At 41.3% G+C, this 23,566-nt stretch overlaps 1 protein-coding gene across 1 annotated transcript; it reads left to right on the forward strand.

Annotated features, from left to right (window-relative positions):
* The first annotated feature begins 11,469 nt into the window (after positions 1-11,469).
* On the forward strand, positions 11,470-18,279 carry LOC140227326 (C-signal-like). Its single transcript, XM_072307741.1, has 5 exons — positions 11,470-11,726; positions 14,595-14,646; positions 15,035-15,222; positions 16,194-16,340; positions 17,559-18,279. The coding sequence occupies exons 1-5, from the start codon at positions 11,601-11,603 to the stop codon at positions 17,787-17,789; spliced, it is 744 nt and encodes a 247-aa protein (XP_072163842.1). The 5' UTR covers positions 11,470-11,600; the 3' UTR covers positions 17,790-18,279.
* The last annotated feature ends 5,287 nt before the right edge of the window (positions 18,280-23,566 follow it).

Below are 23,566 nucleotides of genomic sequence, written 5' to 3' on the forward strand. Positions count from 1 at the left end.
ACTCACACTGGCTATAAGTATAGAGAAAACTATTCTATTAAGTGAAATTAATTGTGCAATGAATCCTCACCATGATACAACCCTTTTCCTTGACTGGGATTTTTGCCATTTTTTATGACCAGCTTCCCTATAGATTGTTGAAGTTGCACTTTACACACCTACTGAAGATAAGGTGTAACTATTCTATACCCAGAACTCTCAGCAGGGGTCAGTGACAATTGTGTGACATTTCCTTTGTCTACAGATACCCGGCTATACTAGCTGTTTTGCTGTTTACCCTTCTTGCTAGAGAATTCAAGTACCTCATAATTGTTTTTAGACAAAGATACATCACTATTCTTGCGTGAAGCATTGCTTCCTACCAAAAGTACACTGTACCAACCACAGTCAAATTTTTGAAAATGAAGAATTCCACATTCATTTGAAACAAGGCAAGTGCCATAATGTGTCTCGCCCATTCGCGTACAATTTCTTGTACGCGAATGGGCGTATATAACAGAAAAAAAATGGGATATAACAGGAAAAAAAAGAGATATAACAGATAAAGAGATATAAAAGGGTAAAAATTTATGGCAAAAAAGAAATGCGCCATAAAAACGTAACATTGGGCCCTCAAAGATAGTTGACCCCTGCCTGTGACCTTTGACCTTGTGGTGACCATCCAAGTTTGGTCACAAATGGACCTATGGATCAAAAGTTATGACCCATAATAGAAACGCGCCATAAAAACTTAACATTGGGCTCTAAAAGTTCGTTGACCCATGCTTGTGACCATTGACCTTGTGGTGACCATCCACTCCCCAAGGGACATCTACCATCCAAGTTTAGTCACAAATGGAGTTATGAATCAAAAGTTATGACCCATAATAGAAACGCGCCATAAAAACTTAACATTGGGCTCTAAAAGTTCGTTGACCCCTGCTTGTGACCTTTGACCTTGTGGTGATCATCCACTCCCCAAGGGACATCTAGGGGAAGTGTGGGAGAGTTGAGCCACTTTTTACATTTAGTGATATTGTTCAATAACTGTACACAATTTATGGATTATTCGTTCGCTGGTATATACTACAACTATTCAGGCATAAAATGATAGCCCAATAAGACACCTAGCACAAACAACTTGGGGGTGACACTTCAACAAAAATATTTTGCAAAATGGCTCAAGTCTCCCTTGATGTGGTGAGAGTTGAGCCACGAGGTTGGGAGAGTTGAGCCACTATGCTATAGGCCCTACATATTATATTAAGAAGTACAGGCTTATAAAAGAAAATGACTATGGAAACCTATCTAAGGAAAGATGGTGTAATGGTAACAGAGGGGGCGGGGGCATCTGTTTGACTTACGGGTCATCGGATGGATAATGTGGATGTTGTTGGGGTCCAGCTACGATCACATGATCAGGATTTCTAGATGCACCCTGACTGGATTTGCGTAATAAGTCAACTGTTGGTGTTAGGAAGAAGAAACCGCCTGTAGGGCGTCACCCCTGGCGAGAACACCACATGCCTTTCCAATATTCCTCACCTCATCCAATTGCAGACCCATTTCTTTGACCAAAAAATGACACTCATTGAGCCACTTGAAGGGAGGGTTGAGCCACTTGAGGGCTGAGCCATTGGAATACAGGGTTTAGCCATGGCACAACTCTCCCTCGACACGTTGGCACAACTCTCCCCACAGTCGCCATTTAAACTAACCCTCAAAACCTATGAAAATGACCACACCAAACATGTTGAAATTTGCTGAAAGAAACAAATGATATACAGACTATCTGCTAATCCAACTGATTCGCACTTATCCTCTACCATAGGTGTGAGAGAAAACCACATATCTGACAAGTGGACATTCACTTTTGGTGACCAAAAATGGTTTTTCTTTGACTATTTTGTCATGCTTCGTCCAACGTCGCTGCCTCATACACTGGAATATAGTTAATCATAGGCATGAACAAGAAATGGCAGCAGCTGACTGCTGTCAGTCACTATGAAGATGTAAGGTGGCCTGGATCAACTCTCCCAGTGGCTCAACTCTCCCACACTTCCCCTACCATCCAAGTTTAGTCACAAATGGACCCATGGAGCTACTAACAGAGTAGCTCCATGATGGACCTATGGATCAAAAGTTATGACCCATTATGCGCCATAAAAACTTAACATTGGGCTCTAAAAGTTTGTTGACCCATGCTTGTGACCATTGACCTTGTGGTGACCATCCACTCCCCAAGGGACATCTACCATTCAAGTTTGGTCACAAATGGAGTTATGGATCAAAAGTTATGACCCATAATAGAAACACGCCATAAATACTTAACATTGGGCCCTAAAGTTCATTGACCCCTGCCTGTGAGCTTTGACCTTGAGGTGACCTTCATATGTGGTAAAATGTGAAACTTTGTATGACCCCTCTTCCCTCGAAGTTTGATTGCAATTGAAGCCCAGAGTAAAGAGTTATTGAAGTTTTTGTAGCGTTACAGACAGACGACGGACGGACGGACGGACGGACAGACGCCGTAGGCGATCCCTTAGTCTCCCCTCTGATCACCTGCGGTGGGCTCGACAAAAAACAACAAAACTTTGTAAACAAACAAACAGTGAAGTCATTGCACTCTAAAAGCTAGAATATGTGTATCAGAATACAATATGGACAGATCTTAACACTGTAAGACTTGAGCCATGCGTTTGGATTTTACTGGATGCATGGCAATGCGTTTGGATTTTGCCAGAAGCAAGGCTCAGGGTGGATCAGTAAAAATCAATCCATGACAACTGACCAATCAGATTGCAGATATTCTAAAGCCCATTTTATAGTACCAAATAATTTCAGCAGAATGTGGGCATACATTTCCCAGACCAGGAGTTGAATCTACTACTGGTGCTAGCAAGTAGCAGACTACGAAACTGGTAATTACATTGTATGTGCCATGTTTATGCCATAATTTCATTACGGTCATGGCCACAATTGGATCATAATGGCATAGTGGAGAAACTGAAAGTAAACTGAGAGTACCACTCTTTCATATACAATGTAAGTGAAATACATTACATAGTCTGAAACACAAAATGTCAATAGGTTCTAGACTCCTAAATTTACTTATAGTGTGTGTGTATCATTGATTACAAAGTCAAAACTATGAGTGGTCGCATGGCCATATTGGTCGCGGCGGTGCATGGGTCCTGACTAAGGGTGCATTTATCTGAAAATTTTCTCTGCAGGCAGAATCATGATCCTAAATGCGTTTGAGGCATTTTCAGGTGCTGATGGATAAATGCAATCGTGTTTTCAAACGCATTAAGAAAGTACAAGCTGCATGCAAATTTGACACACCATTCAAAGGGCGATTTAAAATGTGTTTGAGACCGCAATTATGGCTCTAACCCTGGCGCAGGCCGCTGTAACCAGTACGGGTTGGGGTCGCTGGTGCGGTTAGTGAACCTCCAGCTTTGACCTTGTTTGCTGTTTTTGTGTGGTGAGGCTGGGACTTTTGTAAGGGGTTAGAATCTATAATGAGACGAGTGGAAAAAAAAAATGAGGTTGAATGTACCCAAAAACATTACATGGCCAAGGCATCGGGCTTGCAGGGCAGCATTATCAAACTTGCTAGGGTGGTGTTGAATCATACACACATTTCAAAACGCATTTCAGATGGCATTTACAAAAGTTTGAAATGTGATTCATGATCACGGGGTGCCACATTTATCTAACCATGCGCATATTATCGCTGCCGAGTAGGCGGAAAAATCTGTCTGTCTGGAGGAGTCTTTATCATTTTTCTACTCTTACGGCTCTCCTCCATATATTGCAAGAGGGGATCTGTGAAGCCCGACGCAGTCTCCGCAGAACATTATCCCCGATGACAAGATACAGATCGATCTTTCGGTCAAACTGCAGACCTGCTTTGTTTGTTCAACCCAGGAAGTAGAGGTCAACTGATGTGCACCTTGCCTTTGTCTAACCGACACTACAGCGTGTATACTGAAAGTTGACCTTGTTGGCAGCTCTGAGAATCAGAGAATGGAGATATTAACGCATTTAAAAATGGCAGTGTATACAACCACACGCGTGTGTCTTTACCATCCAGCCACACGAGTGTGGTTGTAGCCATGGCCCGAGTCGCTGGATACAGCCACACTTGTGTGTAATGTACATGTACATAGGGATATAATGTACACACACGGTACGGAGAAGATGATCGCCGTGCGTGCATGTCAAACACTAACTGCGACCAGCAGCCCCAACGTACAACGTACAGTCGCAGGCGGGTCTCCGGGGCTAGTCAAACCACAGAACTATATAGGTAGAATGATCAAGTGGGGTCTGAAAGCATAGCCAGTGCACGCGATCTCCGCCATTTTGGTTAGTCTTTTGTTACGTCACGGCTAGCGTGCGCAGAACAGGGTTTGCAGAGTTGCAGTTTAGCGCGCGCAGGCCTTCGCTGACTTTTTTTTTTTTCTTCTTTTTTACCTCCCCCTAGGGCCCTGTTCATCGCAAGCCGTGACGTAACAAAAGACTAATCAAAATGGCGGCATGTAATGTGCGCGCAACTGGCTATAAAGCTACGCGTGGGTTGTGAATGGGCTTGATCAATCTACCTATTTATATCTGTGAGTCAAACACGTAAACGCCACACAATCAGCTTGCTCACAAAGTGATGAAAGTAACCTCATTTTCATACCTTTTAATATTGTTATTTTACAAATACATTTTTCGCTCCATTCTCATCTTGTTTGCTTGATATGATGGGTTTAGAATTAATAGCAAAGTTACAGCTGCCGCTAAATTGGGGGACTTTGGATTGACATCGCTAAACTGCTGGTGGTGTGCTAGCGATCGCTCAGTGCAGCTGCAGCCTAGCCAGCGCAGTTGTGCCGCCTGCCACAGGAGCTGAGGGACCCGGACTCGCGCGCCGGCTGCTGCCTGTGTACGCTGGATCGTGGATGCGCGATTTGCGAGTACCCGAACGAACGATACGAAGGCGAAGTCTCAATAACGACACGATGTATCAAAATCAATTATAACTTTAAATTTACCTCATCAAATCAAGAAAATGAGAATAAAGTTAAAAATTAAAGAAAAGTAAATTTGTCTAGATGGTGTGATAATATTAAATGGGATTAATCTAGGAGGCAGGTTCATGTTCATTGCTTTGCAGTGGTGCATGATCGCGTGTTGATAGTGGCCGGCCACACACACATTCCCGCTACGCGTTTGTGGATATGTACATAGATAGTACACACACATTATACACACGAGTGTGGCTGTATCCAGCAACTAGGGCCATGGCTACAACCACACTCGTGTGGCTGGACGGTAAAGACACACGCGTGTGGTTGTATACACTGCCTTTAAAAATAGCATTACTCGACTCACGAGTTCTTGTCAAGCAATAACTGGCGCAACGCAACCTCACACCGATTAAGATAAGACATTTTGAAACGCGTGTCTACCGCTCCACAACTTCCATTGTATTCAACAACACGTGACACTGTACCGTGTGTATTAAATTGTACACAAATCCTCACTCTCACTGTTCATATCGTTCACTGGTAATATACGGTTAGTACTCCGACTCACCATGCTCAAGAGTTCTTGTCAAGCAATAACTGGCGCAACGCAACCTCACACCGATTAAGACGTTTTGAAACGTGCGTCTACCGCTCCACAACTTCCATTGTATTCAACAACATGTGACACTGTACCGTGTGACTCACTGAGATGAGACAAGAGACGAACAGGCAGGTGAAGTAAACAAACGTTTTTATCGTTTTTCTTATCTCGTCTACTACCACTACCAGCTACAGCTACGCAGAGCAGAAAACATTTGGAGTGCGCTGTGTGGAAATGCACTCTTTTAGATACGGTCAGTAGATGGACTAGGCGTTCCTTCACTTCACCAACGTGGTGTGGTTGAAATAATTTACAAATTTGTTCAACTCTCGCTACGGAAATCCGGATATCTTCCCGACCTCAATGATAGCCATGGGCATGGCATGGGGCACTGCTAGCTCCACCACTGCGGCTCACTCCCGATCGCCCTGCTGCAGCTACCTGCGTGTGCTAACTCGATTGACTGCTCGCTCGACGGCCGTGCTGCGCTAGAAGAGAGGACGAGCGAGAAACCACAGGTGGTCAAGTCATGTGACAAGTTTCCTCTAGTTCGCCCTCTAGTGGTGGTGGTGGTGGTGAGGAGGAAAAATCTCTCTGGGCACTGAACAACAGGGGGAGCAATCACCGAACTTCGAGGATTGTGCGCTTTGAGGGACTAGGGAGGACAACAATTGGTGATTTCGTCTCACCTTGTCCCTGTCTTATAAAGACTTGTGATAGAAATCAATCACAAGTTTATTGAGAGCTGCAATGCAAGTTGCGATTGATTTAGGGACTTGTGATTGATTTGAAGTCTGTATAAGACGGGGCCCTGGACATTAGCCAACATTATACTTTATGCAGTGGTGGATCCAGAGGGGGGCCCGCCGGCCCCTCTTTATTTGTTGTTAAAAAAATAAAAAGAAAAAATATGAGATGAAACCCGGAAGTAGTACCAGAAATATTGCACGCCCCCCCCCCTTTTACGGAATTCCTGTATCCGCCCCTGTTAGTGTTATGTACCGCGGGATTTAGTGTTCAAAAATACAGGGCAGCAGAGCGTTTTGTTTGTTTTGCTTGCTTGCTCTTTTTCTTATTCTGGCTTTTTTTTTTTTTAATTGTGGGGAGGGGGATGCGGGTCATAAGACTGGAAGGACGCAGTGACGAAATCTTTGGAAAATTATAAGGGTGTTGTTATTTTTCCCCTCTGTGTGTTCAGTTCCCCGATTTGTTTGTTTTTTGTTGTTCTTTTTTGTTGTTTTTTTTTCTGTAGTGCAATACTAGATCACAATTTTGAGAAAGATAGCAGCAGAACTAAGGTTGCCAATAGACTGGATTACTATTAACTTCCTGCAGAAAATCAAAATCTGTAGCTTATAGTGTCTAAATTCAAGGGGAGATCCAGGAATTCCATAATGTGGGGGGGGGGGGAGGAGGTACCTTTACAAAATTAAAGGGGTGCACGTGCCCCCTCTTGTTTTGACCAATGAAAAAAAAAAAAAAAAAAAAGGAGGTGGGGGGGGGGGGGGGTGGAGGAGGGCGCCCGGTACGCTCCTCGGCAGTGGATCCGCCACTGGTATTGTTGCCAACTTGACTCATGGTCTTTGATCCGGGTGCGGTTCGTTATTCCGAAGGTTCGCTATTCCGAAGGTTCGTTGTTCCGAAGGGTCGTTAATCCGAAACACGCAAATTCCCTATACCTAGAGGTTCGTTAATCCGAAAATGAAAAGGGGTTCATTAATCCGAAAATTTGTGGCGTTATTCCGAAGGTTCGTTATTCCGAAGATCGGTTAATCCGAAAATGAAATTCGGAACAATGAACCTTCGGAATAACGAATCTTAGGAATAAAGAGCCTTCGGAATAACGAACCTTCGGAATAACGAGCTGTAACCCTCTGATCCACTGGATCCTGGATTTGTCAGGGTAGACAATAAAGTTGTGATCCCATACAAAGAAACTAAACAGCTCCTGTAGGCCTATGATACACCTGATATTTGGATGAATATACAGCTCTTTTGCATCTTTGGGACATAAACGTTTTTATGTGCACAGGCTGTGAGTGTGGACTGCATTGTAGAGAATTGAGTAGGGGGGGGGGGAGGCTGGCTGCGTGCAGCCCCTGTTGTACATGTTAGTACCACGGGTGAAAGAGTGTTCAACATTTTCCATCGCAAAATTAAAGAAAAAGAAAGGCTCCTTAGCTGTTTAGGCTACAAGTCATGCGACACGAGGCCTGAGCATGTTCAAGATGACTATCTTTCCGAAAATCCCATATGCCATTATTTTTCCCGCACCAGATCTTCAGGTGATTTTGATATAGGAAGAATGTCTATCCCATATTATGACTACACTGATGAATAATCGTGTTTCGGGGAATGGCGACTAGTGGTGAAAGGTTTAAGTTGAGCCGATAGGTCACTGCACTTTATATAAACCTCGTTTTTCCAGGCGTATCATATACCAGTGTACGATATATTTATCACAGGAAATCAATAGACAAGGTCATAAAAATGATTACGTCCATCACTGATATTAAATGGGTTGACCCTTTTTGTCAGAGAGATTGTTATTTTAAAGGGGATGGCTATAGGCCTAGCCCCAAGTGGGAATCAGTGGGAATGCTGGGGGATGATTGTTCCAATCCTTGTGGGATTCATTTAAGAGTACATTATATATCTATTGTTGTGTGAAAATTATTTGCTTCAGAATGGTCTCATATTCGAGTAATGTGCAGTTCAATGTTTTCAGGTTGGCATGCCTGTATACATTGTCGGGCGATCGTTAACGGGCCGTTAACGATCGCCCCGACACTGTACAGACATGCTATATAACCTGGAAACATTGAACTGCACATTGTACTTAATTGAATATGAGACCATTCTGAAGCAAATAATTTTCATACAACAATAGATATATAATGTACTCTTAAACGAATAATAATAATAATAATAATAATAATAATAATAATAATAATAATAATAATAATAATAATAATAATAATAATGATAATAATAATAATAATAATAATAATAATAATAATAATAATAATAATAATAGAGACTCTTATAAAGCGCTCATTCTACCTAAAGAGATACTCATGGCGCAATGGATTGTTCCAATCCCAGAAGGATTGGAATAATCATCCCCCAGCATTCCCACTGATTCCCATGCACTGATCAGTTACTAGCCATCCTCTTTAATTGCTATATCGTAAACTGTTCCAAAATCTGGATAAAGATAAAGTAGCCTTCTTAAAGGGAAGGTTAGGAGGGGCTTCGGGTTTCCAACTTTTTTGTGAGATAATGAGAAACTCTTATGAAATAATTATGAAAGAGCATGATTACATCTAAGAGGAACTCAGTATTTATTCGATGAAAGTCGTTATGAAATGGCTGAGATATAAAAAAAAAGTAAAGAGATTGTATAAAAGGTGGGACCACGCACCATTTAGGACCACTTTTGTTTTACGCCATGGCCGGCAGAACGTGGAGGGTATTAAATTTTGCACCAGGTGTCACCACTTCGGCCCCCCCCCCCCGTACTTTTTTTTTTTTTTTTCGTTTGTTTGTTTGTTTACCCCGGAAGTGCGCATGTTAAAGTGGCACTCAAAAAAGTAGATTAGAAAGCTTGAAGTGTTTGAAGTGTGAGCTCGGAAAGGTTATTTCAGCTGAAGAAGTGGAATGAGAAAGATGAGCTGTTCAAAGACCTTTTTGAAAACGCTCCGCCGGCCCTGCACACTGCTGCTGCTGCTGTTGTTGTTGCTGTTGTTGCTGTTACTGTTTTGGTTTTAGTGGCGTGTATCACTAGCTCAGGAGTGAGTAGGCCTACCGGTATTTACGCCACATCGAACTGGACCCCATGGAAGACCAGCTTAGCATAGCTGAATATGGGCTATCCAGGCATCTTCTTAGATGGAAAAATGAACAAACAAACAAAACAATTTTTTGTTTTGTTTTTGTATTTGAAACAAACAAAACAAAACAAAACAAATATTGCGTTAGTCTATTTTCAGACACTGCTCGGCAGACAATAGTGCGCGCGCGAGGCCTTGTTGTCCAAAATAGCTAGGACGCCAGCTGTTGGCTGTGGACCCGCTCCCATACCACCCGTGTATTGTGGTATTGACCGATTCTGTGACGCGCTATGTGTATTTTTGGCATGGGCGCAGCCCACAGATATAAATAGGTAGATTGATCAAGCCCATTCACAACCCACGCGTAGCTTTATAGCCAGTTGCGCGCACATTACATGCCGCCATTTTGATTAGTCTTTTGTTACGTCACGGCTTGCGATGAACAGGGGGAGGTAAAAAAGAAGACATGACGCAAATCTCTCGTTTGAAGAGGCTACACCCCAGTAAATAATGCCAGTGCATATCTTGGCAATCAATGACTTAAAGTCAAAGATATAAAACACCTGTTTCTTGACCCTGGCCTAATCTAAGCATCAGTCATCGCCACAGCGCCACAGGAGGGGGGGGGGGGGGGGGCACCGCGAGAGGAGGAGATTGTTTTGGTTTTGGCATGGGCCATGTAGCTCCATTGTGCGTGTGTGTGTGCGTGTGTGTGTGTGAGTGTAGACATTCAGCGTATGCAGACAGAGCATGCCTGTACTGTAGTGACCGGAACTATTGTCATTCCATTTTGCTCTCCCCTTCTTCCTCCCCCATCTCTCCCCCCTCTCCCTCCCTCTCTCCCCCTCGCTCTCCCTCTCTCTCTCTCTCTCTCTCTCTCCCTCTCTCTCTCTTTCTCAATGATCCAGTCAGCAGGCTGATTGTAACCAGGGAGGTAGTCTCACCTCCCCGTTGTAACTCACTGCCAAATAGCACATTGTCAGCACCGGCAAACTGGCAATGCTCTCTTTCTTATTCCTGTATTTTCATTATTTACGGGTCAATTTTTTTCGTTCGAAATGTAAAATGGATGACCATAGAATTTCTCAGTAGAATATAAAATTGAAAACTTTAGAAAGGATAGAGAAAATTGAGTTCACTTTGAATGGTCTGCCACAGGCAGATATCCTTATCATGCTCTTACGTAATACGACAGCTGCTGGAGTCATCAAACCCTGGCTTGGCCTCCAGGTTTGTCACGCCGAGCAGAAAGTTTATTTGCAATGGACAAGTACTTCGACTCCCAACTCTCAAACGACAAATAAACGCACCCCACTGTGGAAAAATTCGGCTGGGGTCTCGCCTCAAACGAGAGATTGACGGCATGAAAAAAAAAAGTCAGTGCAACTTTGCAAACCCTGTTCTGCGCACGCTAGCCGTGACGTAACAAAAGACTAACCAAAATGGCGGAGATCGCGTGCGCTGGCTATGCTTTCAGACCCCACTTGATCATTCTACCTATATAGTTCTGTGGCGCAGCCATAGTGGGTGTATCAGCCGACCCCCCCCCCCTCCGCACTCCCCCACCCCTCTCCCTACATTAGCACGCGCGCAGAATGAAAAACTGCTTTAGCCAATAGGCGTCTCGTACTGAGTGCGCGAATGCTTGCTTAGTGCGCGAACCTTTGTTACAAGTGCGCGATAAACATGTTGCCCCGGGGTGGGGGAGAGCAGGGGGGGGGGGGGGGGGGTCGGCTGATACACCCACTATGGCTGCGCCCTGTGCAGTAAAATGTCTGCTGCCCTCAACGAACCCGAATCGGTCAATACCCTGCATGCAGCCTCCGCTCCACAGAACTCTACCTCTTGTGTAAGAGTTCTGTGCTCCGCTCTCCCTATACACTAGTCAGTGCTACTATAGCCGGGGCCGGCCGGCTAGAGATCGACTCGGCGAAGCGAGGCGGTCGCTGTTATACGTCGGACGCCGGTGCACGCAATACAGTAAACTCCGAAAATAGGCGAAAGGCACTCATAAACACCGTAAATTTACAACCACTGCCGACCACGGGAAAAGGCAACATTGAGTGAAGATCTGAAGTTTAGATCACTTACTGAGAGTTGGTGGTCACATGAGGCCTCCTAAAAATCCGATTCATAGACTATAAATAGTCGGTCAAATTCATCATGAACTCGGTGTTTGTTACCGGTGCGAATAGGGGAATCGGTCTGGAGTTTGTACGCCAGCTCGCCCGGCGTAAGCCGCAGCCATCCCACGTATTTGCATCGTGCAGAAATCCACGGGAGGCGAAGGTAGGTTGCTCAGCATTCACCTCACTGTCAGTGTTGTATAAATTAAATTAATTGAACAGTTGTGGTAATGATCTCCCTCTTTCCTTCAAAGAAAGAACAGAGCTACAGTTTTCCGGGATTCCGTCTTCATAATGACTGTTAAAGACTGGCACCAACTCAGTCAATAAGGCAGTCAGTTCAATGTCCATCATTGTCCCTGTTTATTTAAGCAAAATCTGAAGACATTTCAATAGTCGCGCTCTGTCCACACGTAGTGCTCCTCAACAAGTTAGCGTGATGTGTCTTCTTGGACATTTTGCTGACTAAACCATACAGATACAGATACAGTAATCGCAGATGTAATGATGCGTGTCAATCTATGCAAGCACGAGTGGATTTAGGGGCCTCTAACCTGAATCAAAATCATGAAAATTGTAGTTCCGTCTGTTCTACCAGCTGCTAGAAATCTACTGCATACTGACTGGCACTGCTATACAGTATGTCCCCCCCCCCCCCCCCCAAAAAAAAATACAATCAGATTTTCGCATTGATAACCCCCAATATGATTAAGCTGTCTAAATGCTACTTCAAGGTCTTAAAATATAACATCTTAGCTCTATTTTGCAGGAAATCTCATTCAATTTGGTTAAGCAGTCACAGAGAAATGTGGATTGTTGCAAAGCATGTCGTGACAGGAGTCTGATTCCTCCAAGTTTAGCACTTCGATGCTCTTGTGTGTGAATACAATAGACAAAACTTGAAGGGAAGAGATTCCTGACATCCTCTACAAAACTCCTCACCTCTCCTTGACCACTGAAGCAAATCGAATGGGGTTTTCTGTAAGGTGTGGGCAATGAGTTATAGTTTCATACCCTGAATTTGTATATAGATTGATTCACTATTTTTAAAGATATCATTGCGGAGGGTCCCGTTGTAATTTTTTTGGGGGGACATACGGTAGTACTACTGTAATGTACCAGCATTTATTTAGACTGCCATGGCTTGAAGCTTGTTTTAGTCTCACGGATTGAAAGTTTACTATACATAGGGAGATGTAAAGGCCAAGGGGAGCGAGGGGATACCCCATTCAACCTTGTGGAACTCTGCCCCCATCCCCCACCCCCTCGCTAAAAAATGTTCTGCAGCCCCTGCTGCCAGTACCATGGCTGATATAGTAGGATAACCCCGGCGCGGGGCGTTGTAACTAGTAACACGGTATGTGTTGGGATCGCTGGTGTGGTTAGGTAGGAGTACTACACCTACACTGTTACCATAGTAATTATTTCTAATATTGCTTCACCATCTCATCCTCGATTCTCCCCTTCCTCTATAATAATTCTCTTCCTCCATAATTAATTCTCCACAACATACAGACCACCCTCTAATTTGTACCCCACTGGTTCGCAGATTACCACTGGTAGCAAGGGCAAAGAGCTCCTCCAGCTAGCCTTGCTTGTAATACACCTGTGTAGTAGGTAGGGTGCAGTGTGTTGATGAGCTTTTCAGTTGCATTGGTAGAAAGGCTGGTTGGGCAACATACGGCAGATGGGTGAGCACACGTAGGAAGATATTAATCATCTCCGTCTATCGTGAGCTAGGCAATCTGCACCTCTTGTCTTGTGTAAAATGGTTGACATATAAAAGGTATGCAGTTGAGGTCTGCATCCCTCATAATCATGGTTTCTATGAACATCTAGGCTGACCAGACGCTGTGTGGAGCATGGCATCTCTTGACCTACAGTGACAGTGACTGGGCTGTGTATAGTCAGTGGACATCATGAGTTCCACATTCGGGCAGCATTGAGAAAGAGTGATCTTTGAACATGCAAGGTTTTGTGCAAAATGGATGAATGATTGGGTTTGTTATGGCATCCTGAGTGAAATGTGGTTTGTGTGCTGCTTCACTCTGCAAGAGAGGAGTGTTTACCATTGAAATGGCAGATGGATCGATCTGTATGTCATGCCTTCATATGACAGTGCTTCCTAGCGTTTTCTTTTTTTTTTTTTTGAATTCAAGCGATGACCCAGCTGCAAGCATTTGAAGTGTTACTGAGATACCACTCAGCAATAGCAAAGGTCATTGGCGACCTAACTTGCATAGATTCACTAAAGAATTTTTGGTTGTCTCGTTGTCTCAGAAAAATACTGGACCATAGATGCATGTTTTACATTTGAACATTGTACAGCCATGGCGCAGCTCACCTTGGCTTGTTGCATGCTATGTAAATGCTTCAGTGTGCAAAGGGTTGTAGACTTTATAGCTTTCATTTCTGGTCCAATGGCTTTCTCAGCTCTGGCATTGCAAGATCAGTGCAGTGGACTCCCGTTATAACAAAGTCCTCAGGACAGGCGGTTTTCTTTTCATTATGTTGAAATTTCATTATAACCGAACAAATAAACAATAACAATAAAGAGAGTGGATAATCTTGCAGCCTGAACTTTCACTTTGTTGTAACTGGAATTTCGTTATATCCGTGAGGTGTTTGTTATAACGGGAGTGCACTGTAATGATTAAGATTTAACCATGTGGATTCTGTTAGCTGGTGGTAAAGTCCTCATACCATAGGATTTCAAAGTGAAATGTAAAATCAGAAACTGTGCTCCAGAATACACTGTTAGGTTGAAAAACAGAAAAAAAGATACTGAGAAGAAATGCACATGTTATATGTACATGATTTTCTGTTCTGAACTATGTGTATTAAATATTAGTCTTGAACCAGTGTTTTCCTATGAATTAGGGAAATAATAGTCCAGACTTTTTACCGTGTATATGGCCAACTGACGGTTGTACATGGAAAAAAAAAAATGAGACTTAAATGAGTATCTCGTCAAATTATAAGGAAGAGAAAAAGCAATGTGTAGGCCTATTGCTTTCATCTTACTACACAGGAACTCAAAGCTTTAGCAGCAAGCAATGACAACGTTCACATCGTTGAATTAGGTATGTACATACTCTCTTGATCTTTTCACTTTGCACGTCATCAAAGTACTAGATTAAATTCAGAACATACAAAAAGTTTACCAGTTTTGTTATCATGCAATTTATGGTGATAATGATGTTAATGATATGGATAATTCACTTGGTCTTTTCTTTTGTGATTATGAACTTGTGTGATTATGAAGTTTTTGAAGATTTCTTGTGAAGAATATGCCTAAACTTGAAGGATTTTCAATCTTCATTAGACACCTTCAAAATGTACTATTTTCCAAGTCGTACATGATTATTAGCATGTGAGAAGAACCTTCATTTTTGTGCCAAGATATTTCTAAGGAGTAAAGTACACTTTTTCTTTGCAATGTAAATGATCTTAAATTTTTTATGGATGCAGATGTCCAGAATGAAGCCACCTATCAGCCAGCTGTGGAGACAGTTTCAAACCTCGTAGGTGAAAAGGGTCTTAACGTCTTGATCAACAATGCGGGCATTTATTCAACCAAGAGCTACGAGGACGTCAGCCGAGAACTCCTGACTGCTATCATGGACATTAATGTCATTAGTCCCATGAGGATCACTCAGGTCAGTGATATGTATTTATGTTGTATGAAATACAGGGCTCACATTGGTAGTGGCCTGGGGCTACTGAAAATTTATGTTGGGCCACCAAATTTTCATAAAGGTTATCTTTTGGTGCCCAATCAGGCGTCTTAAGATTGAAAATAAATTGTTAAAATGTATGTTTCCTTTTTGAATTAGGCCAATGTACTTCTACGGTTGTATTTCAGGTCATCAAAAAGTGGCCTAAATGGGTCCATATATTCCTTACCAGACCTCAAAACATCAATCTATTAGAAAAAAAAAAAAAAAAAAAAAGGTTCAGCCATGACACTCACTGTTTCAAACTTATGAGACTTGCATGTAATAAGTTACAAAAATTTGATTTGACAAAGATTGGCTAACCTTTGTTCTGAGCCTAATATTGATCATGCATATCATACACCTGTATTCATACAGTTGAAATATTGACTTTGAGGCCTTGTTAAATATGAGGGGTCACAAAATTTTGCTGAGTAATGTGCAGGTAAATAGTGAACAATGTACATACCATAGATGTGAATATATTTGAATGTGCTTTGGTGTGAATGTTCGCTGTATACAAGAAAATCAGAATGCTATAGATGCAATTTCTCCTGTATATCTTTCTCCTCACATTACAAACAATATTTTGTTTACCATGTAATTTTGTTAAATAATTACTGATCATGTTATTCAGAATAAGGGATGCAACTCTTTGTGAAATATAACTCATTAACAAAATCAGAAAAATGATTAAGGCGAGAAAATTTTTTTAGTAATTTCTTGACAGTAGAAGATCATCATGTGTTTCTCCGCGATCATTTACAGATCTAAATGATTTACAAGAGGAATGTACTCTACAAATAAACTCCTGAATTTCCTGTGTGCCCATTGTTCTATAATGCATTGAACTCTTGTGCCGTTTGATCACAGATTTGTCAACTATGCATTAATTATTTTGGTTTCTTTTTTAGGCTTTTTTGCCGTTGTTGCGGCAGGCTTCTAAGAGAAGCACCATGAAGCAGTTAAGTTTTGAGCAAGCAGCAATCATCAACATCTCTTCAGGCTATGGTTCTATTGCAGAGAGTACTGGTGGCCATGCTGGTTACAGGGAGAGTAAAGTGAGTCAATTTCCTGGAAATACCATGTACAATGTACTCCTGTTATAACAAATACATGTATACCAGTAGTTAAAGCAAAATTTCGGATACAACAAAGAAAAATTTAGGATGCAAAATTATCAGTTATCAATTCCTCATGAGGACTTCATTAAAATGGGAGTTGCCTGTTCTACAAAAGGAAAAAAAAAAAAAGAATGAATTTCAACATGTATCACTTAAATGAAAAATGAAAAAATGAAAAATGAAATAAATGAAAAAATCCCCAACCCAATCAATCTTGAGTTTTTCATATTTTCTGAAAGAGCTATCCTTCTACATTATTCTTTAGTTTGGGATCAGAACATGAATGTGAAAATGTGTTTTCAGCAGTTTTTCTACAACCCGTTTTGGGGGAAGAATAGAATGATCCGGTGTGTCTTAGAATCCTCTTTTCAATTCTTGAAATCCTTTACACACTCTTCACTTTTAAGTGTAATAACTTTTGAAAGGATGCCTCTACTGCTTTGAAAGTTGGCATTAATCATAGACAGAATGTGTTAATAGAACATGCTCAATTTCAGCTTAATCTGATAATCCCTTCATTGTTGTTGCTCCGGTGGTTTACATCCTATGTTTTGTCCCTTTCATTGCACAGCTAGCAGGGCTTGGTAAAGATTAAGCCGCTTTAATAGACCCTGTACTTCATAGCCTCTTTTCTCAGTTCACACTTTTCCAGAGTGGCTACTTTCTTTCCAGTATTTTGGTAGGCTAGGGAAGTCCATTCAAATTGAGTTATACATCATTTTAAAGCTTAGATTCTGCTCTTTAAGAATCTGCCCTGAACTAAAAATCCATGTCTGGCGACTTTTTGTTGGTTTTATGATGCAGAGTCACATTTTTTAATCATTGCAATTTTGTATTGCTGAACAGTGAATTATGTAAAATTAAGAAGACAATTTTAGGACCTAAATTTTCACCCATGTGTAGAGTAACTTTATTACACTACTGTTAGTGTACACATGTTTGTTAAAACTGGAGTTCACTGTGCAATTGAGAATTTTGGCCATAAAGATTGTATGAAACAAATGTGACAACAATCTTTTCAGTTTCATTTGCATTTTCAGCACTGCTTAGATTGAACTAAGCTCATTATGCCTATATTCAGAGTTTTGTATTTTGTGTTTGATGATAAGGTCTAAGTCTGGATTATCTTTTTCCTGGCACTCTCACTTTCCAAAGGCTGCCCTCAACATGTTTACAAAGAGCCTGAGCTTGGGTCTGAAGAAGGACGGCATCCTAGTCACATCCTTGTGTCCAGGTTGGGTCCAGACCGACATGGGAGGTCCATACGCCAGCCGGACGCCGCAGGATTCTGTGTCCAGCTTGCTCAAAATTTGCAGTCAACTCTCTGACAAAGAAAATGGCCTCTTCCTGTCCAACAGGTTGCCCATCAGCGTCAACAAGTTCTGAAAATACTAGAGCCCTCTCATCACAAATCCAACAGAGATCTGAAATAATTCGAGTTTGTCTGTTAGTATAGGAGTGTAGTTTTTTCATTCAAGCAACTCTCCTACAACTGTATTTAGATCAAGGAATCTAACATGCAAGAATTGTCTTCAAGCAAATCTGACTTATGCCCATTTTGTTCACTACCAAGATTGTGAAACATTATTATTGTATTTTGTAGTCAACAGGTTTTCTTTAAATATGGTATTTTAAAAGGAAAAAAAGAAAGCAAGATATTCCTTCAATCAACTGAATAGCTTCCCAGCCACTCAACTTCATGGCTTCAATGTAATTAAATCATGTGTGGGTCAAATCTACTTCGTTGTTGGAAAAAAAAAATCAGTTGACCTATTTAAATTGAGGGTACAAAATCAATCTGTCTTTCAGTGAAATATCCAGCAGAGCTGCGGTTCTAAAGAAATTTTAGCCTTTTGACAAGGCCTCATGGCGGGTTTATGTCGACAAATTAGGGCGGCTGAAATTAGACTAATCACAAGCCCCTGGGTGAATGCGAGGGCGAACGGCGTCAGCCGTCTGCGCCGCTCACCTTCGCGTTCACCCGGTATAGCCTAGTCTCGTCTAAGTCGTCACGCGGCGTGGAAAAATAGCCCAAGACGCGAGGCCTTATCAAAAGGCTAAAGAAATTTGAACCAAAAATATATCCCTTTAATATGAATTACATTGTATTTATGTAGATCTTTAAGTGTAATTATGATATCAGATTGATACAACTTGTCTCTTAATTGATAAGAACTGATTCAGTGACACTACACCTCCTTTATCACTGTTGTGTATTTTGTGGAAATACAGTTGAAAAGCAAAACATCGTCTCTGAGGAGGTGAGTGCAATTCAGCCAAGGACATATCATGAAGGGGCATCAGCAGCAAAACTTTGTCAAGATTGTACATACATGTATGTTGAAACTTCAGTGAACATCGGGCCCAAAGGGGTTCTTCACATTCCTTACCATCATGAAGAGTTTTATTGCAAAATGAGCAAAATCCATTCTAAAGCTTCTAAAAACAATGAAAATAAAAAGAAAGTACAGGATATTTCTAGTCATAACTTTAAGAATATTCCTTGTTATATTAACAAGTGAGGTATTGCGGGAAAGATTTTTTTTTTTTTGCTCTATCTGATGATGGACTTTGAAATGTTTAAAAAAGGTGCTTACAGACTATTTTGCAATAAATCTCTTCATATGTTTGAACAACTTTTATTACATGTATTCCTAGAGCCTTTTAGAGGAACTACTGTAGGTTTAGCACAAGATTTTCTTCTCTTTTTTTTAATTGTTTTTGTATTATGTTGTACTCTTCCTTATCCAATTTGGCAAGGAGAATATGGGGTTGTAATTGTCACAGTGTACATGTGTACCAGAGTTTTTAACTAATTTTTTTTTTTCAATAACTTATCTTTGTCCTTCAAAAAAAAGGTGGGAGTTTGAGAAAGGATTTTTCTCCTAAATTCAAATCAATATGCTGAGAATGTGCAATCTCCCCTTTCTTGAAAAGTATATCAATGAATGAATAAATAAAGTATATATACAGATACATATATATACATGTATATATATATATATATATATATATATATATATATATTGTATATATACAGTGCACTCCAATTATAACGAACACGGTTATAACAAAATTCCGGTTACAACAAAGTAAAAATTCAGGCCGCAACATTATCAGCTCTATGTATTTCTATTGTTTATTTGTTAGGTTATGATTAAATTTCGATATAACGAAAGAAAACTGCTGGTCCAGAAGACTTCGTTATAACAGAAAACTGCTGGCCCAGAGGACTTTGTTATAACGGGAGTCCACTGTATATATATTTCCTTTTTTTCCACTTGACTGTATGGTTTTTAATCATCTGCAAAAGTTGGCAACCCTGGTGTGTTGATGAATGAATGTATGATGGAATGAATTACAGTGTGTGTACATGTTTGGGTAAATTTATAATCTATATAATATACATGTGTATGCTTTCCTATCCGCAACTGCAAGTTTTTCCACGAGATACTGATACACTGTGTTATTTACTTTTCATGGGTTGGCTGTGTAATGAGAATTATTCACTCCTGCCTTCTGTGTGTGTGTGTGTGTGGCACAATGTGTAGTGACAGAAACAGAAACAGTGTGTGTTTGAAATGATAATTGAGTCTGTGATGACACAATGTGGATAAATGTTTTTTTTTTAGCTTGTGTATGAATATAATTTTTTCAGTGTACATGTAGTACAATTTTTTTTAACATGTACATATTTTAAACATGTAGAGCAAGGTAGTTTGATAATGTGATGCTTTTGTAAAAAATAAATCCTCAGAAAACTAGAGAGGAGATCAAGTTCATATCATGGTAACTCTTGTTTCACTGGCCGTCATTATGATCTGGATATTAAATGCTACATTTGCAAAGGTACAAGTGACATGCAGTGTATACGATTTCTTCACTGGTAAGCTGATATGCTTTAAGAATTTAAATACAATGTATATGCCTTTTCTTTTACAGTAGGTACAAGTATAAACACAACACATGCTGGTTACTTGACATACATGGTGGCTAATACATGTACATTACAATTTTGAATGCTTTGAGTGAGCTCTCAAAAGGAAGACTGTGAGATCCTGGGTGAGATCCTGGAAGAGGTTCATCTGGTTGGTGATTCTCTAATTAAGGCGAAATTTCTTTTGTACACAACCGAAGAATACTATTTACCTTGCCTGAGCTTTCGCCTACTATCTGTAGGCTTCATCAGTCTGACGTTGACTCGCCGTTGATGGGGGTGTAGGCAGTCTTACAGTCCGAGAGACCTTTGAACAAGGAGAGTCACTGGTGTCTTTTGATGTGGTCAGCCTTTTCACCAATACTCCCATCGACCAATCCTTGGACATTGTCAAAGATCGTCTTCATAAGGATACTAGTCTGAAGGAAAGAATCAACCTGACTCCAGACAACATCATCGAGCTGTTGAGTTTCATCCTTACTACCACTTATTTCCAACTCAATGGCCAGGTCTACCACCAGAAGTTTGGTGCAGCGATGGGCAGCCCTGTCTCCCCTATTGTAGCGAACCTGTTTATGGAAGATCTAGAACAGACAGTACTTTCTACAGCACCCACTGCTATCAAACCCAGACTCTGGAAACGATATGTCCATGACATACTTGCTGTTGTGAAAAAGGATTGTGTAGACCAACTCAAGGACCATCTTAACCAAGCAGATGTTACTGGGAGTATCAAGTTTACACATGAGATGGAAGAATCAAACTCAATCCCCTTTTTGGACACAAGAATCATCAAACATCCAGACGGCGAGGTCAAGTTAGTTGTCTACAGGAAAAAAGCACACACAGGCCAATATCTCAACTTTTCTTCACACTACCCTCTTCATCAGAAGCTTGGAGTTTACAGAACACTCATGGATAGGGCCCATGGTATCACCACAGACTCAAGGGATGTACAGACTGAAGAAGAACATATCCAGTCCACCCTCAGATTATGTGGATACCCTGACTGGTCGTTTCGACAGGTCAACCAACAGATGACCCAAATGCCCAAGGACAAACCCAAGTCTACCCAGACCACCAAGAAGAAATGCATGGTCACGATCCCATATGTAAAGGGCACGTCTGAAGCACTCCAAAGGATCTTCACCAAATACAATGTTGCTACCACCATGCGCCCCCTCACCAAACTACGAGGACTGTTGGTTCACCCCAAGGACAAAAGATCGCCTGAGGACTCGATAGGAGTAGTGTACCAAATACCTTGTAAGGATTGTGACAAGGTCTGCATAGGGGAGACGGGCAGGAAATTCGGAGTCAGGAAGTCAGAACACCAAAAAGAGGCAGAGTCACTGGGGAAGACATATTTCACAAGGGCCAAAAAGAAGGAGGCAGATCTCACTCCTAAAAAGTCAGCCATAAGTGATCACGTGGCGCAGGAAAACCACATCATTGACTGGAAACAGAGCAAGATTGTGTCCAAAGACAGCAACAAATTCACACGTTGGATAAGAGAGGCGAGCCACATACAGCGGGGGCGGGAACACATGAATCGTGACGAGGGGCAATACATGTATTATCTTCAGCGTTCATTCCCATTCTCTCGGACTGTAAGACTGCCTTCACCCCATCAACGGCGAGTCAACGTCAGTCTGATGAAGCCTACAGACAGTAGGCGAAAGCTCACGCAAGGTAAACAGTTTTCTTTGGTTGTGTACAAAAGAAATTTTGCCTTAATTGAAGACTGTGAGACTTATTTATTCTTTGTTTTTCTTACTGCATAAAAGTTTGATAGCCAGAAGGACAATATGCCATTACAATTCAGTTCAATTCAATTCAAATGAGATTTTATTTCCAGTATACCTGTATCACAAGGTTCTCAGATCTGTGTGGCATTAAAGCCAACACATAGTTCTCGGAAGGCCCCAGACTTTATCTTCCATCACTCGGAATTTGCTTCCAATACATCGAAAAGGTCTACCACGAAATTTACCTAGCTAACATGATTTGCCAGGACGATGAGTTTTTAAGGAGGGTTTTGAGATCAAAAGTGTGGAATGATTTTGATCGTAGTACATACATTTCATTTCAGAAAAGCTCTCCCCGTTCACATTCATTCAGCGTTGTAGGAAGGTAGAATCACTGAACATAATGTGATGATCAATCATGCCTTTGCAATTATATTTTCCAACAAACTGCCTGCGATTCACTCTGATTACCGATAATCGATCATGAGAAATTATGTAGCAACCATGAGGGTGTAAGCTATGAGATAGTGGATTTCTGGCAAACTTTCTTGGCTAGGATTTCAAATTTTCGTAATTACCCAACTGAAATTGTGTTAGTAGCTACAGTGTTGCTTCACACATTTCTTATGCTTACAGACATACATTTTATTTAATCATCAGTTCTGGCATACGAGAACAACGTTTTGGCTTTCAGTTAATGCACAATTCTCAGTTACATCTTTGAATACATAAAGCTAGCAAAAGCAAGCAGCATTTCAGTGTCAAATGTGTCAAAATTAAAATGTGTCAAAATAGTCATTCCAGACTCTAAGAAACTTCAATGAAATTCGGCTTTAAACATAAGAAATCAGAAATTGTAAGCACAACAAAAAGAATATTAATGTAAGAGATGCATGACATCAGAAGCGAGGGCCTAGATTCATTGAGTATTTTTGCACATAATAGAGGGCGTTGTGTTTTTTGCTACCAGCTACACACAGTTCATCGACAGCTTGGAGTGGAAGTCATCCAAGATGAACAACATGGACAGTGGTGAGGAGAGGAGCGCCCAACCATCAGGTGGTGTCCAGCCTGATGATGTACGTCCAGAGGACTCGGTGAGTCAATTTGACAGCAAGGTGAGCTCCAGTTGAAGCAGCGAAGGAATCAACTGAAGTCGAGAACCCAGCTTAGCATCGCCAAAGCAGAGGAGGAGATATTCCAGCAGGCAGAAGGGTCAAATACACCTGTTGAATCTCCAGATGTAAAAGGCAGAAGAGATGACACATTGCCATACCCAGTTGGTGGAGCAACAAGTTTATCTGCCTTTCAGATGTTGCAACAAAGTCAACAGCAGCTGGGTGACACCCTTCGTCGTCCTCAAGTTCAACTTATGAAATTCGACGGAAATCCCTTGAGGTACTGGGAGTTCTGGAAGGGCTTCAAAGTCAGTGTTGACCGAGTAGATGTGAACGACACAGAGAAATTGACATGCCTTC

Source organism: Diadema setosum, chromosome 4 (genome assembly GCF_964275005.1).
Source record: "Diadema setosum chromosome 4, eeDiaSeto1, whole genome shotgun sequence".
NCBI classification, from domain to species: Eukaryota; Metazoa; Echinodermata; class Echinoidea; order Diadematoida; family Diadematidae; genus Diadema; species Diadema setosum.